Source organism: Prionailurus bengalensis, chromosome C1 (assembly GCF_016509475.1).
Source record: "Prionailurus bengalensis isolate Pbe53 chromosome C1, Fcat_Pben_1.1_paternal_pri, whole genome shotgun sequence".
Taxonomy (NCBI): Eukaryota; Metazoa; Chordata; class Mammalia; order Carnivora; family Felidae; genus Prionailurus; species Prionailurus bengalensis.
In genome coordinates this window covers 391,373-406,654 of record NC_057345.1, presented here as the reverse complement: position 1 = coordinate 406,654, position 15,282 = coordinate 391,373, and the positions used below count along the sequence as shown (strand labels likewise).

At 64.8% G+C, this 15,282-nt stretch overlaps 1 protein-coding gene across 5 annotated transcripts; it reads left to right on the top strand.

Annotated features, from left to right (window-relative positions):
- The first annotated feature begins 187 nt into the window (after window positions 1-187).
- ACAP3 (ArfGAP with coiled-coil, ankyrin repeat and PH domains 3) lies at window positions 188-15,278 on the top strand. 5 transcript variants are annotated; one of them, XM_043573502.1, is made up of 25 exons: window positions 334-363; window positions 3,996-4,053; window positions 4,252-4,301; window positions 4,751-4,870; window positions 5,080-5,133; window positions 6,258-6,316; window positions 7,057-7,240; window positions 7,718-7,762; window positions 7,900-7,995; window positions 8,080-8,154; window positions 8,843-8,854; window positions 9,461-9,573; window positions 9,662-9,713; window positions 9,960-10,060; window positions 10,138-10,249; window positions 10,548-10,756; window positions 10,837-10,906; window positions 11,040-11,134; window positions 11,219-11,421; window positions 11,567-11,674; window positions 12,783-12,881; window positions 13,001-13,221; window positions 13,392-13,501; window positions 13,604-13,714; window positions 13,832-15,278. In XM_043573502.1, exons 4-25 carry the CDS (start codon window positions 4,772-4,774, stop codon window positions 13,977-13,979), a joined length of 2,376 nt encoding a protein of 791 aa, XP_043429437.1. In that variant the 5' UTR covers window positions 334-363; window positions 3,996-4,053; window positions 4,252-4,301; window positions 4,751-4,771; the 3' UTR covers window positions 13,980-15,278. The 5 variants fall into 5 exon arrangements, with proteins under 5 accessions (XP_043429436.1, XP_043429434.1, XP_043429437.1 ...); XM_043573501.1 differs by lacking the exon at window positions 4,252-4,301 and having other exon boundaries at window positions 188-363; window positions 11,570-11,674; XM_043573499.1 differs by lacking the exon at window positions 4,252-4,301 and having other exon boundaries at window positions 189-363.
- Window positions 15,279-15,282: the final 4 nt, after the last annotated feature.

The following is a 15,282-nucleotide window of genomic DNA, read 5'->3' as shown; positions in this document are numbered from 1 at the left end:
CCGTGGCCGCAGGGAGGGGAGTTTGGCGACGCTCCCCGGCAGTGACAGCGGGAGGCGAGCGCGGGCGGCGAACATTGGCGACGCTCCCCAGCCGTGACAGCCGGCGGCGCGCGCGGGCGGCGGACTTTGGCGACATTCCCCGGCGGTGACAGGCGGGGCGGGGCGGCGGCGCGGCGGCCTCATTCCGGGGCGGGCGGGCGCCGAGCGCGGCGCGGCGCGGGCGGGCCGGCTGACGGAGGAGCGAGCGGGCCGGCCGGGGATGCCGCTCGGGGCTCAGCGGTCCTCGTGTCAGTGAGCGCCGCGCACCGCCGCAGCCATGACGGTGGAGTTCGAGGAGTGCATCAAGGACTCGCCGCGCTTCAGGTGCGCCCCCAGGGGCGGCGCGGCCCTTTGTGGTCGGCGGGGGTCGCCGCCCCCTCGGGGCACCCGGGGTCGCCGTGGGTGGGCGCACGGGGCGGGGGGGGCGTCGTTGCCGCCTTTGAGCCGGGGCACGGGAGCCGGGGGTGGGGGGGCGCGGGAGCTGGAGGACCCCTCCTCGGACAAAGCCCGCAGCCCCGTGCCCAAAGGCGCCTTGAACAAAAGATGCCCCTTGTGCTGGTCACCTCGCGCGGAGAGTGCGCGCGTGGGGGTGGGGTGGCCGCCGGTACAGCCACCTTTCCGTGGGAGTGTCCACCCCCGCTTTGTGTCTGCACCATCGAGCTGGCCACCTGCACGGGGCTGAGGCCCTCCTGGCCCTGCGGTCCTTCTCTGGCCGGGGTGGCCTGGGTGCCAGGAGCGTCAGTCCCTGGAATGTGTCTTGGTCCGTGTGCCCAAAGCAGTGCATGGGGGTCAGGCAGCAGGAGCCACGCTTCAGTCTAGGGCTGGCTGCTTGGCAGGGGTGACCTAGGGGCCTGGAGGTGTGGGCCCTAGGCTGAGCAGACTGGGTGGGATTTTCGGGTGGGGGTCCTGCCCTGTACCCAGCCCTGGGCTTGTCTGTTTAGTCCTTCCTGGTAGTGCAGGTGGGCTCACCCACGTGCACCACGAAGCACCCTCTGTGTGGCAGGTGCATATGCTTGTGTTCTGGTGCACATGCGTGAGCTCTGCTCCTCTGGACCCTCCCTTGAGGTGCCAGATCCTGGACGTGAGTGTGTGGGTGGGCCGCACCCCTGGGCTGGCATGTTTTGATGTGTACATGCAGACCAGGGATAGGTGCGTGCCTGCGTGAGTGCGTGTGCACGTGTCACTTTGTAACCTCTCTGTGTGGATATGTACACGGATGTATACATGTACTATGTGTTTATCACGCACATATGAGTTCTGGCACTAAACACACGTGTATTCTGACAGTAGGCATATGTATCTGTACATCTGTGTGTATCGTGTATACATATTTGAGTGTGTGTGTGTGTGTGTACTCTGTGTCACTGCCTGCATGCACATCTGATTGCACGTGAGTGTTTCTACCATGCTTCTGTGTACATGTGTCCTTGGTCATGCGTGTGTGTGCCTGCTGGGTCTTGGGTGTGCCGGCATGAGGACCTGTGTGTGGATGGACTGGTGAGCCTCAGCCCTGGTGCTCTTCCCCCTGGGTCCCTTGCACAACCATCACACAGGGACAGAGAGTCACAAAGGCTTGGGGAGGCTACGGATGAGGAGTCAGGGGTTGGTCCAGGAAGGGGCCCCAGGCAGAGGGGCTGGGGGGATCCTCTGCGTTCACCCATCTTCTGTTGCTGACTGGTTGAGGGAGGGGGTGTGAGCAGCTCAGGCACCTACAGTCGTGGACCCCCACCACCACCCACTGCCCTCCAGGACCCAGGCCGTAGGGGGAGACATAGCCAGGGTCTTGGTCCTGGCTGAGGCACGCTAGCCTCACCCCCCCCCCCCCTTGCTCAGAAACCTCATGGTCCTTCTCCCCCGGAGTGGAGGGGTCCAGGCCCACCTTGCCTTGTCGGACTGGGGGCACTGGCATCCCATTTACCTCCTGGCCTTCCCTCCCACTAGCTTGGTCTGCCACCACTGTGGCACACAGTGAGTGCAGTGGCTGCCTGGGTTTTGCCATGCTTCCTCTGGCAGGGAGGGGCTACCCCTGGAAAGTGCCCAGCTGGGCCTGGGAGGGGGGCTGAGGAGATTCATCTGAGCCTTGGATCGTAGAAGCTACACCGTGTTGGTTTGGCGGTTGGGCTGTGATTTAACAGGGCGTTGAGGTTCTCTTGGGGGTCCACTGTCTCCTCCCCCACAGGGACTTCCGGTGGCAGGCCTGAGATGAGCCAGAGTGGGGCTGGGTGGGAGGCTGTGGCCAGTGATGTGAGGCCAGGTGGCTTCAGACCTGGGAAGAAGGACCCTGCCTACATGCTCTTGGCCTCGGGAGAGCCACACAGCCTTGGGATGCACGTGGGAGAGTCCAGACTCTTCCAGACAGGCCTGGAGGCGCAGCCCCCTAGTTCTTAGTGCCCCCTCCCCTGGGTGGGGTTTCAGGCGCTGAGTCATGGCTTTGGTGGGAGAGCCTGCCTCACCCTCCTCCTTGTCATACAAGCTGCTGAAGAAATCCTGGAGGGGGGGTGGACAGGAAAGGAGGTCTCGGGTCCTTGGGGGCCAGGGCTCCCAGGACAGGGTGCTGGTGCTTTGCTCTCTGCTGAGCACCCACTTGCCTCCCATGAGCATGCTCATCAGCATCTGGTGCAGCCCCACCCTTGTGGGGGACCCCCCCACCCTCCACCGGCCTTGCCCAAGGGCAGCAGCTCTCTGTGCAGCGGCTCAGGACAGTTGGGGCAGCCAGGGTTCCTGCTGCAGCATCCATTCCCGGTGCGTGTCTCATACCTTCTCTGGAACTCAGAGTCCCCTTAGCTCCCCTGGAAGGGATGGCGCTCAGAGAGGAGCCCGTGTCCTGCCAGGGAGTGAGTGCGGTGGGGAACTTCCAAAGTCGCTGGCTGGGGCTGCCTGGCACCCTCCCCACAACTCCAAATTGTAGGCATGTGAGGGACTGGGAAACACTGGAACACAGCACCCCCCCCCCCCCGCCCCCGGCTGGCCATGAGGGCAGCGGGGCGGGGGGGGACACTAGACCTCGATGGCCTTTGCTCTGCCTGACCCTGACCTAAGACCTGTCCCTGGAGCTCTGCCTCTCACCTCTGGCCCTGTTGTCAGCCCCGGCCCTGATTCCCCGTTGTCCTTCATCCCCTGGAGGCCAGATGGGCCCAGTTCACCAGCTGAGTGGGTTGGGGGGGGGGGGCGCCAGGATCCTGGCCCTCTTTCCCTGTTTCCTGTTCCCAGAACACGGGGAGGGGGTCACGTGCCAGATCCATCTGCCTTGCCTTCCGGGGATTCTCCCGTCTGTGGCTTCTCTGGTGATGTCATTCGTTAACTCTTCCCTCCCTGAGGCAGCCCCATTGTAAGGCTGTCCCGGTGGGAGTGGGCTCCTCTGAGGCCTGACCCACCACTCCCTTTGAGCAGACTGTGCTGTTTGGTATTCTGAGGTTGGAGGAGTCAGGGGGCACCCGTCCAACAGTTATTCTGGGGTCTCATAATCTGCCGGCACCGGAGAGAGCAGCTAGCTGGCCCCTGCTTACGCGTCCTGAGACTGGCTGGCCCCAGGCTCCATAGGACCTAGGTGGGATCTGGGGTCAATTAAGCCCTGGAGTGGCCGGGCCAGGAGGGTGACCAGCAGCCCCTCTTTCTGTCCTCAGGGACTTGATGACCTTCTCTCCCTGGGGCCACAGCAGCCAGCCGCCATCATCGCCGACTGGGCCTCTCTCTGATGGGAGTGGTGGTGGGTGCTGGGCGGCTCTGGAGTCAGCTGGACCTGGGTCCCAGTCCCACACCCTCTGCCCAGGGGGCATCGGCCTTTGCCAGCTTCTATTTCCCGCATGTCTGAGGAGCGTAGGACAGCGAGTGGGCTGAGGGGAGCGGGTGGCCCAAGCCGAGTGGCCCCTTCTCACTGCAGGCCCTCACAGAGAGGCGCGTGGGGCTGGGGACGCTGTGGCTTGGCGGGCCTGTAGCCACCTGTGTTCCTGTTGCAGGGCTACTATTGACGAGGTGGAAACAGACGTGGTGGAGATCGAGGCAAAACTAGACAAGGTGAAGGCGGGGCCCAGGGGTGAATGGAGGGTCCTGGGCTGCTCTCTCTGCCCCCGTGCCTGGCCCTGACCTGGCTCACACACAGGCTCGTGTATGAGTGTGTGTGTCTGTGTGCGTGTGTGATCAGGGCTCGGCCCTTCCCTCTGGGTTTGTGCCTCGTTCTCCCCGGCTGTACCCTACCTATCATACCTGTCCCAGGGGGCGCGTGCGGCACACGTGTGTCTCCTGTCAAGAGGGGGTAGGCCTTGGTGAGTCCCCCACTGCCATCTTTTGGGCGAGGGGTGGGGATTGTTACTAGGGACGGGGTGGGGAGGGTGCTATTGAGTGGCTGGGTTGGGGGCCCGAGGGCAGGGGCAGGGGAGGAGAAGAGGGAGGAGGGAGGGGTAGCATCCCTGAGCACCCTCACTGGCTGGTCCTGCCAGCCCCCTGGCTGGGACCACATGCCCGCCTGGGCCCTGGGTTCCCCGCTCTGGGCTTCGCTGTCCTGCTCCAGCCTTCTGCTCTGGAGCCGAGACCCACCCGCCACCTTGCTGCCCTCCCGGCCCCAGGTGGGTCACAGGGAGGGCTGGCTCGCACGGCTGCGGCCCGGGCCCCGATGGGCCCTGGGGGGCTCCCGCCTCTGTGGCCCGATCTCTTGGAGGAGGCGAGGGCCGCCCCTTGCAGGCCATGAGAATGTGGCTCCTTCTGTCATCCATAGCTGGTCAAGCTGTGCAGTGGCATGATCGAGGCTGGCAAGGCCTATGTCACGACCAACAGGCTCTTCGTGAGTGGTGTTCGAGACCTGTCCCAGCAGTGCCGGGGCGACACCGTCATCTCGGTGAGGGGGCGGCTGATCTCTGACCTCTAGACAGGGGTGGCACAGGCAGGCAGCCCCTTGACTGTGCCCAGGCCCTGGGAGCAGGTGGGCATCTGTGCTGGGCCGCAGGGGTGGGCGGCTCGGATACCTGTGGGTGGAGGTGCCAGCCACCCTGGGAACACAGCTGTCTCATCTGAGCAAGGGGCCTCCCCTACCCCGCCTCCCCCTAGGAATGTCTGCAGAGGTTTGGAGACAGCCTGCAGGAGATGGTCAACTACCACATGGTAAGCCCTGGCCACAGTGCGGTGATGTATGGGGGCCTGTCCAAGGGCACATCCCTCTGGCTTCCCATCCCAGGCGCCCCCTCCACACCCCCCCCCCCCCGGCCGGCTCCCCGCAGGCCCCGCCCAGCCTGGAACGGCTGTCAGCTGGCTCAGAGGGAGCTGAGCTGGCGGGCTGCTGGGAAGCCACGTTCCTATTCTTCCAGTCTGTGGGGGTGGGGGGTGGGGGGGACATCACTGAGGTGCTCTGCCGTGTCCAGGTGAGGGCCAGGCAGTGGGGAGGTTATTTGGATCCTGGGGTGGGAGGAGGTGGCAGCATAGTCGAGGCCTGAGGGCAATGGGGTCTCAGAGGCTGGTCCAGGGTCCCCCAGTTGAGCAGGGGTCTCTGGCCAGGCGGCAGAAGTATCTCCTAGGCTGACCCCACGTCCCCTGGTTAACTGCCAATCTCATTGCTACCCAGGCTGGGTCTGGTGACCTCAAGCCCCTCAGAGCCCCCCGCACAGGACACACGGAATAGGGCCCAAGGCACATGTGGGTGGTCAGACCCTGGCTTGGGAACCAGATCCCAGACTAAACAAGGAGCCCCACCCCCGCAGGGGAAGTTTAGAAATAAACCAGCTCAGGATAGCTCATTCTGCACTGTCTGTCAGTCTGTCTGTTCCCATTTAGGGCCCAGCCCTACTCCCATGTTGGGAGGGATCTGACTATGGGTCTGGTCAGCGCTGTAGGGACCCCTGACCTGTTCCTAGGTCGAGTCCCTTAGAAGCTCTGGGCTCTAATCCTGTTCTTTCTCCTGTAGGCCTGGCCATCCTTGAGGTGGCCTCCCAGGGCCGGGAGGCCGTGTCTTGTGTATGCCTGCCCTGAGTTGGCATGGGGTGGTGCTCTGGTCTCTAGTCTGGCTGAGAGCCCAGTGGGGGAGATGGGCAGGTGGGCACAGCTGTGGCCTCTGGGCATCAACCCAGGCCTGGGGCCACGCCCAGTCCCCTGGACCCTGTGAGGCTGGCTCTGGGGGGGCAAACAGCTGGAGCCCAAGCAGGGCTGGGCGGGGCTTTCCCTGGTCCTCATCTGCAGTGACAGGGGCTTGGTCCCTGGAGCCCTAACCCCACCGCCCCCACCTTGGCCCACAGATCCTGTTTGACCAGGCCCAGAGGTCTGTGCGGCAGCAACTGCACAACTTCGTCAAAGAGTGAGTGGCCTCCAGAGCCCTGTGGGAGGCCTGGCCTCTGCTGGCCCTGGGAGGGGCTGGTGGTGGCACCTGTGGTAGCACAGGGAGCAGGTACAGCTACGCCTGATTGGGAGGGGGGGTCCTGGGGCCTGCCTTCAAGACTGTGGGTGGGGGACTCGGCAGGAGCCAAGGCTTGGAGGCAGGACAGGCCTGGGGTCAAGGAAACAGTGCCTGGAGGGCAGGATGAGGGGTCAAGGTGCACACAGGGTAGCCAGGAGGGCCTCGGGCAAGGAGTGAGGGTGGGCTATAGAAGGCATTAAGGTTGTGGGAGGGGTGGGGGCTGCACTGAGGCCTGACCTCTATGCCTCATGTGCAGTTGGGGTGCCTGTGGCACCCCCAGGTGAAGATGTAGAATTGAATCTGAGTTTGAGTCTGGGGTCCAGGGTGAGGCAGAGGGTCTCCCTAGGCTGGACTGGTCCTGGGAGTGAGGTGGTAAAGGGCAGGGGGAGGCCCTGGATCATGGGAGGGGCCCTGGTGGGAGAGGAGGAAGAGGAGGAGGAGAATAGGGGAGGGGAGAGAAGGAGGAGGAGGAGGAGAGCCGTAGCGGGGAGGGGGGGTGGTGCTGGGACTGGCAGGTGGGGTAGGGAGGCCCTGCCTGGGGGCACAGAGTGGGCACAAGTAGAGGGAGAGCATTTCATGGACGTGGGAGATCCTACGTGCACCCCTCCCAAGACCCTGGCCTGACACCTGCTGGCCCTCAGGGACGTGCGGAAATTCAAGGAGACCAAGAAACAGTTTGACAAAGTTCGGGAGGACATGGAGCTGTCCCTCGTGAGGAATGCCCAGGCCCCACGGCACCGGCCCCACGAGGTGGAGGAGGCCACAGGTGCCTTGACCCTCACCCGGAAGTGTTTCCGTCACCTGGCACTAGACTATGTGCTCCAGGTCAGCGGCTGGGCACAGAGCAGTTGTGGCCTGGAAGGGGGTGGAGGCCGCTCCGTATTCCGACAGACAGACAGACAGACAGACAGACAGAGCTGTTGCTCGGAGGGGCCCCTCTGCCTCCAGAAAACCCGAGATGCCAGATCTTGGGAAGGGACAGGGTGGCGGGGTGCCCAGGCGAGGGTGGGCCGGGGACAGGGGTGGGGCTGAGGCCTTGAAGATCTTGCAGAGGGGGCCTTGGAAGGCCTGGGAGCAGGTCTGAGAATTTCTGGCTTTGCCCGTGGGAGGAACCCACGGTCCTGACGTGGGGAGGGACTCCTTGACCACAGGAGGGTGAGGCTGGCACAAGTGCAGGGAGCTGAAGATGAGCTGGGGGTCTCGGGGAACCACAAGCAAGCCTGAGAGGACTCTGCGGTAAGGGACAGTCCACGGGCTGCCTCGTCCCTGACACCCTTCCCCCGTTCACCCCTCCCCTGGCAGATCAACGTACTCCAGGCCAAGAAGAAGTTTGAGATCTTGGATTCTGTGAGTGACTGGTTGGTAGGGGTGGGGGGGCATTGGCCTTGAGTACAGGCCGTGAGGTGCAGGGATGTGAGTGCACCTGCTGGGCCCCTGGGGGCCTGGTCCCACCTGTGCCCCCCCCCCCCCGCCCCTGCCTACAGATGCTGTCCTTCATGCACGCCCAGCACAGCTTCTTCCAGCAGGGCTATAGCCTGCTGCACCAGCTGGACCCCTACATGAAGAAGCTGGCAGCCGAGGTGAGCCCGTGGGGTGGGGTGAGACCCAAGACCCGGGTCTCAGGAAGAATGTTCATGCCCCTCCCTGGTGATCCTCCCCCACAGCTAGACCAGCTAGTGATCGACTCGGCGGTGGAAAAGCGTGAGATGGAGCGAAAGCATGCCGCCATCCAGCAGCGGGTGAGGCCCTGCACCCCCTGACCTCCGTGCATGGAAGGGGGACCCCAAGAAGCCAGTACCCCTCTCCCCCAGGCCTGCCCACGCTGCTTCGCTTGCAAATGTGTGCTCAGAAGGAGAGGTCTCTGTTTTTTTTTTTTTAATTTTTTTTAACGTTTATTTATTTTTGAGAGAGAGAGAGACAGAGCACGAGTGGGGGAGGGGCAGAGAGAGGGAGACACAGAATCCGAGGCAGGCTCCAGGCTCCGAGCTGCCAGCACAGAGCCTGACACAGGGCTTGAACTCACGAACCCGTGAGATCATGACCTGAGCTGAAGTCGGATACTTAACGACTGAGCCGACTGAGATGCCCACTCTCTCCAGAGAGGTCTCCATTCTTAGGAGCCTCAAACGGCAGAGTAGAAGGGGCATCGGTCACTTAGGGGTCACTTAGAGGCCAGGCCTGGGTGGTGGGCAGGGGAGCCAGCCCATCCGGGTTCCAGATGCTGGGGCTGGGGCTAGAGCGGGGACCCAGGGTTTCCTTCCTTTGAGGCCAGTGGTGGTCTCTGAGGCCTCAGTTGCTGGCTCTTGCCCAGACAGCCCCAGGGTAGAGGTGGGCTGCAGGTAGGAGTGACTGTTCCCAGACCACTGGGAGCCCACTCATCGGCTCTCTCTCCCTCTTTGCACCCCCTCCTGCTCCTGGCCCCCTCAGACGCTGCTGCAGGTGAGTGGGAGTGCCCTGGGGGAGGGAATGGGGGCGGGAGCAGTTGAGCAGGCAGGGCCGGGCCTCTGCCCTCCCCCGCCCCGCAGAGCTTCAGCACCAAGGACACCTCACTTTGCTGCGAGCACGCGGCGGCGGCTGGCACCAGCGGGGACTTGGGCTGAGCTGGACTGCATCCCCCGCGGGAACAGCAGCAGCTGTCCCTTTCTGCCCCCACTCAGCCAGGGGAGCAGGTGGCCGGGCCTCCTCTCCTGCCGCCGGACACACAGGACAACGCCCAGTGTCTCCTCAGTCTCTGTGAATGGAGCTCTCTGTCAGGCTGGCTGGAGCAGGCCCAGCTGGCAACGTGAATGGGGGACTCAGGATGGGGGCAGGAAGCTTCCTTCCTGATCCCAGAGCCTGCTGGCCCCACAAGGCTGGGGGTGTGGGCTGGGGCCCTCAGCTGTAGTGTGAGGCGTCTGCCCTCAGTGGGGTTTCAGGGTGAAGGTCCGTGCTGGGGTCAGAGGAGTGCCCCACCTCAGCGTTGGCTCTGGGGGAGCCTGGCAGGGCAGCAGTGTCCTCGCAGCCAGGCCGGGCACTCACTGGGGGCTGGGCTCCAACCACCCCCAGGACTTCTCCTACGATGAGCCCAAAGTGGAGTTTGATGTGGACGCGCCCAGCGGTGTGGTGATGGAGGGCTACCTCTTCAAGAGGGCCAGTAATGCCTTCAAGACGTGGAACCGGTGAGGGAGGGGCCTGCTCAGGGGGTCTGCGGGGTTAGACAGGGGACTGGCCCTGCCTGACCCCCTCCTGGCCCATCCACCTGCCCAGGCGCTGGTTCTCCATCCAGAACAGCCAGCTGGTCTACCAGAAGAAACTCAAGGTGCGCTTCAGGGCTGCTGGGGCTGGGTCAGTGACAGCCGGGCCCCTCCCCGCCTGGACCCCAGGGCGGGCTGGGCGGCGGGGGTTGCACAGGGTTGAGGACACTGAGCCTGAATGGGCCGCCCGAGGGCAGAGACCACCTGGGTCTCAGATGGTCTGTGTCTCTAAAATGGAACGATAAATGGGTGGTCAGCGCAGGGCCAGGCCTGCGTGCTGAGCACAAGGGCCCCGGTGGTGCTGCCCGCAGGACGTGCTCACCGTGGTGGTGGATGACCTCCGTCTGTGCTCCGTGAAGCCATGTGAGGACATCGAACGGAGGTTCTGTTTTGAGGTCGTGTCACCCACCAAGTGAGGAGGCCCAACCCGGGGCGGGGTGGGGGAGGGAGCCCTTCCGCCCGCCCGGCCTGATGGTCCCCTTCCCCTAGGAGCTGCATGCTGCAGGCCGACTCAGAGAAGCTGCGGCAGGCCTGGGTTCAAGCTGTGCAGGCCAGCATCGCCTCTGCCTACCGGGAGAGCCCGGACAGCTGCTACAGTGAGGTGCGGCCCTCTCGGGACCCTCCACGTGTGTGCACACGTGCCTGCGTGCTGCAGAGAGGCAGCCCCTGCAGGCTGCATGCAAGCGTGCATGTGAGTGTGAGCACGTGCTCATGCACACGTAGGTGTGAGCGTCGTGTGTACGTGCGTGTGAGTATGCGTGCACACACGGACACGCAGGCTTACGCTTCAGGCGTCCTAGCCTGTGCCGGCATCTCTGGGTCGGGGGGGAGAGGGGGCCCACCGGGGTGATCGAGGCTGGAACTCCTGAGGGCTGAGTGGCCCCTCACACCATCCCCAGAGGCTGGACCGCACGGCGTCTCCGTCCACGAGCAGCATCGACTCTGCTACGGAGTCGCGGGAGCGCAGCGTCAAGGGCGAGAGCGTGCTGCAGCGTGTGCAGAACGTGGCCGGCAATAGCCAGTGTGGGGACTGTGGCCAGCCGGATCCCCGCTGGGCCAGCATCAACCTGGGGGTGCTGCTCTGCATCGAGTGCTCCGGCATCCACAGGTGCGCCCACTGGGTGGGCTGGGGCTGAGGTGCTGGGGTAGAGCCACGCCCTGACTCACCCCTGCCTCCTCACCTCCCAGGAGCCTGGGTGTCCACTGCTCCAAGGTGCGGTCCCTGACCCTGGACTCATGGGAGCCAGAGCTGCTGAAGGTATGTATGGAGGCCACCTCAGACCGTTGGCAGGGGGTGGTGGCTGCAGGAGCCGGGTCTGCAAGCCTGGGGGTGGGGGTGAGAAGGAGGGGCATGACCTGGGGCTGATGCTGCACACCCCTTCTCCTGCTAGCTGATGTGTGAGCTTGGCAACAGCACCGTGAACCAGATCTACGAGGCTCAGTGTGAGGGGCCAGGTGGCAGGAAGCCCACAGCCAGCAGCCCTAGGTGAGGTTGGCGGGGGGGCAGCCTAGACGGGGCCAGGGCAGCCCCCACCCACACGGTGCAGCCTCACGGCCCTCCCTGGTGCAGGCAGGACAAGGAGGCCTGGATCAAGGACAAGTATGTGGAAAAGAAGTTCCTGCGGAAGCCACCGCCGGCACCAGCCCGGGACGTGCCCCGGCCCTGGAGGGTGCAAAAGTGCCAGCGCCACCACAGCTCCCCCCGGGTCCCCGCTGCCCGCCGCAAGGTCCGGCTGGAGCCCATCCTGCCCTCTGTGGCTGCTCTGTCCTCAGGTGCCAGCAGGCTGCTCCCTTAGCTCACGTGCCCACGCAGAGTTGGGGACGGGCTCCAGCAGGGAGGAGGAGGGAGGCAGGGACTACCAACATGACTCGGGCACCCTGCCTTGCCTTGGGTCTCAGTCTCCCCACCTCCCCGCAGCAGGTGCTGTGGAGCGCAAGTTCCGGAGGGACTCTCTCTTCTGCCCGGATGAGCTGGACTCCCTCTTCTCCTACTTCGATGCTGGGGCTGCTGCAGCCGGTCCACGGAGTAAGTGCCGTGAGGGCCCTGGCCCCTGTCACCCGACTCCCCTCAGTGAGGCCAGCAGAGCAGGGCCAGGCACGCTCATCTTGAGGTAGATGAGTGTGGACAGCCTTAGCCATGTGCTCGGAGACCAGAGGGACAGGCGTTTTTTTGCAGGAAGGACTGGGCTGGGGCTGGGGAGAATTTAGGGGTCAAGCAGGGATAAGGTTGAGATAGCATCTCAAGGGTCTGGGGTTACTTGGCCACTGACTTGGAGACCGAGGCCCTGATCCTCGAGAGTGATGTGTTTGAATTGTGTGCGCGGTGCGCACATTGGAGTGTATGTGGGCGTGTGGCTGGATGTGCGCACAGGCATATAGGTACGTGTGTGTGTGCGCGCGCGCGCATGTGCATGCTGGGGGCCTGGACAGCTGTGTGCTGGAGCCAGCCCGTGAGAGAACTGTGCACCCTTCCCAGCCCCTCTTGGAGTTGGGGGCCACATGCTACAAGCAGGGTTTCCCGCCAAGGGCTTCCTGTTAACGATTTATCAGCACCCAGTGGTCTGGAGCACTTGTAGAGCCTTTCTGGGCAGTGTAGGCAGAAGGCGTGGACCCAGGCCAAGAACAGACAGGGGTGCTGGGGGTGACAAGGGCGTGCCCTCAGGCAGCAGAGGGCGCTGCCTCACCATTCCTAAGCCTGGGGCTGCCCTTGGGTAAGCCAGCTGAGATTTCACTCAGCATAGTGGGGGAGGGGGAAAGGAGGTGGGGGTGTCCCAGGGCTTGGCAAAGACCCCTTGCTGCACAGTGACCTCTCAGGGTGCACGCAGCACAGACAGGGCTGAATATCCTCTGTGTATGGTCATGCTTCCGCCCATCCATCCTGCCAGGGCTGACCTGCTGGGGGGTGGGGGGTGGCTTCCCCTGGAGTTGTGCTCTCTGATGCGTTACTTTGGCTCCTTTGAGCCCTTTCTTGGTTTTCTCCCCTCCCCACCCCACCCCCCATCCTAGGCAGGGCTCCCCTCCCCTCGTGGCAGCAGATCCTGTCCCTGGAGGATGGATGGGGCTTCCAGCCTTCCCGCAGGGCTCCAGCAGAAGTCAGGAGCTCTAAGGACCCCCTCTGTCCCCGGACCCCGCAGGTCTGAGCAGCGACAGTGGCTTAGGAGGCAGCTCTGATGGCAGCTCTGACGTTCTAGCCTTTGGCGCAGGCTCTGTTGTGGACAGCGTCACTGAGGAGGGTGGGTGTGCCCCTCCCCCCCCTCCCCCCCCCCCCCCCCCCCCCCGTCCCCGCCCCGGCCCTCCCCAGCCCCACCCCCGGCCTGGTCACAGCCCCTGACCGCAGCACCTCTCCCTGTAGAGGGTGCAGAGTCGGAGGAGTCCAGCGGGGAGGCGGATGGAGAAGCAGAGGCCTGGGGCCTGGCGGACGTGCGCGAGCTGCACCCTGGTCTACTGGCGCACCGAGCGGCGCGAACCCGAGACCTCCGAGCGCTGGCCATGGCGCTGGCGCACGGGGCAGAGGTCAACTGGGCCGACGCGGAGGACGAGGGCAAGACGCCTTTGGTGCAGGCTGTGCTGGGGGTGAGCAGGCGCAGGGGGGTGGCACAGGGCACAGGTGCATCTTCAGAGCCCGCTTTCTTCTGGCGCCCACACAAGGGCCCCTTGTGCCTGCCCCCCCCCCCCCCCCCCCCCCCCCGAGATCAGAGAGGAGCCATTTCCTCAGCTTAACCTGACTGTACTCGGCTCCCCAGGGCTCCTTGATTGTCTGTGAATTCCTTCTGCAAAACGGAGCAGACGTGAACCAAAGAGACAGCCGGGGCAGAGCGCCGCTGCACCACGCCACACTCCTGGGACGCACGGGGTGAGTCTCTGGCGCCCCTCCTGCCCGCCCAGGGAAGGGGGGCTGGGGCCACCTCCTCCCGCCCCTGGCCAGCCCCGACCCGTCCCCTCCACCCTTCTTCAGTCAGGTCTGCCTGTTCTTGAAGCGGGGGGCCGACCAGCACGCCTTGGACCACAAGCAGCAGGACCCACTGAGCATCGCGATCCAGGAGGCAAACGCGGACATCGTCACTTTGTGAGCGCGGACGGGGCCGTCGGGGGTGGGGCGCGAAGGCTGGGGGCTCTGGGGGAAGGAGCGCGTCCCGCTCTCGCCCTCCCCGCCCCTCCACACCTCACGCCGCGCCTCCCCCAGGCTCCGGCTGGCCCGCATGGCTGAGGAGATGCGAGAGGCGGAGGCGCCCCCGGGCCAGCCGGGCCCCCTGGCGGGCAGCAGCCCCACGGAGCTCCAGTACCGCAGGTGCATCCAGGAGTTCATCAGCCTCCACCTGGAGGAGAGCTAGGGCGGCCAGGCCCCTGCCCTGCCCGGGACGCCCCGGCCATTCCCTGGAGCCCCAGCTGCCTGCTCTGCCCTCCCGGGGGCTGCCCGACCCCCAGGGCCGTGAGAGGGACCCCAGCACGGGGTCTTCTGAAGCCCCACGTTTCCCCCTGGGAGGTGCTGCATCATCTGATGCCCCTCGCCGCACCCGGGGACCCTCCGTCTTCAGGTGGCCCCTTCCTCGGGAGCCCGGGTCGCTCACGTCACAAACCACTCTCAAGGCCCCGTGTCACCTTGTGCCCCTCAGAACCACCCTCCCTCCCCCGCTCTGGGGCCGGTGTCACCTCGTGCCCCCACCTTTACTGCCATGGAACACTGACCTGCTAGTTGGGTCCCTCCTACACACCCCCAGAGCCCCTCTGCTAGGCCTTGGGGCTGGTGGCTGGCCACCAGCGCCTTTCAAGGGCAGAAGGGGACAGCCCATCCAGGGAATCAACCCGTGTACCTCACTTAGTGACCGGCATCCAGGCTGGGCTTCTCGGGTGCTGGGCGGCGGGGGGGGTGGGGGGGGGTGGGCTGTGGCCTGGGGCCTCAGCCCTGGCTGGACGCGGGCGTCCCGAGGCCATGTGGCTGGCCACGCAGGCCCCAGTCCTGGGCAGCCCGAGACCTGTCTCTGCCTCCTCCAGAGGCGCTTGGCCCAGAGCCGGTGCATAAAGGACTTTGGCACTTTCCGCCCCTGCATCCGACATTCTTTGTCACAGACCGAGCGGATTTTCTACAACGATCTCTTTCTCACTTTGTCTTGTGTCTTTTCTCTGTGGACTCTTGAGGGCCACCTGGACGGGCCCGGCTCTGCCTGCTGCTGGGGGGGGGGGGGGGGGGGAGGGGTGGGGCTCCTGCAGCTCTGTTCTGCCCCTCACCTGCCTCGCTCCTCTAGCTGGGCCCTTGGATGGGCCCAGGGGTCCCTCAGCTCACTCCCCAGGGCCCACCAAGGTGTTCGCTCTGCATTCCCCTTTCCTGGAGCCCTGGGGCAGTGGCTGGGCCTCTCCCCAACTTACATCCTTGGTCAGGCCAAGGCCAGTTGGCCGGTCACTATGCAAAAACTGTCCAGGGAGGCTCCATTGGCGGCAAGGTGGGTGCTGACTAAGCGCCCCCCCCATCTCCCTTGCCTGTTGGCCGTGACCCCTACAGAGCAGAATTAACTCCCTCCTTTCTCCCTGCTTGAGCTCTGCCCCCACCTCCCACCCCACCACCTGCATCAGGGCCTCGGGCTGGCAGGACCCGCCCCCTACTCCAGATCACAGTTAATAAACTGCTGCTTGCACCCC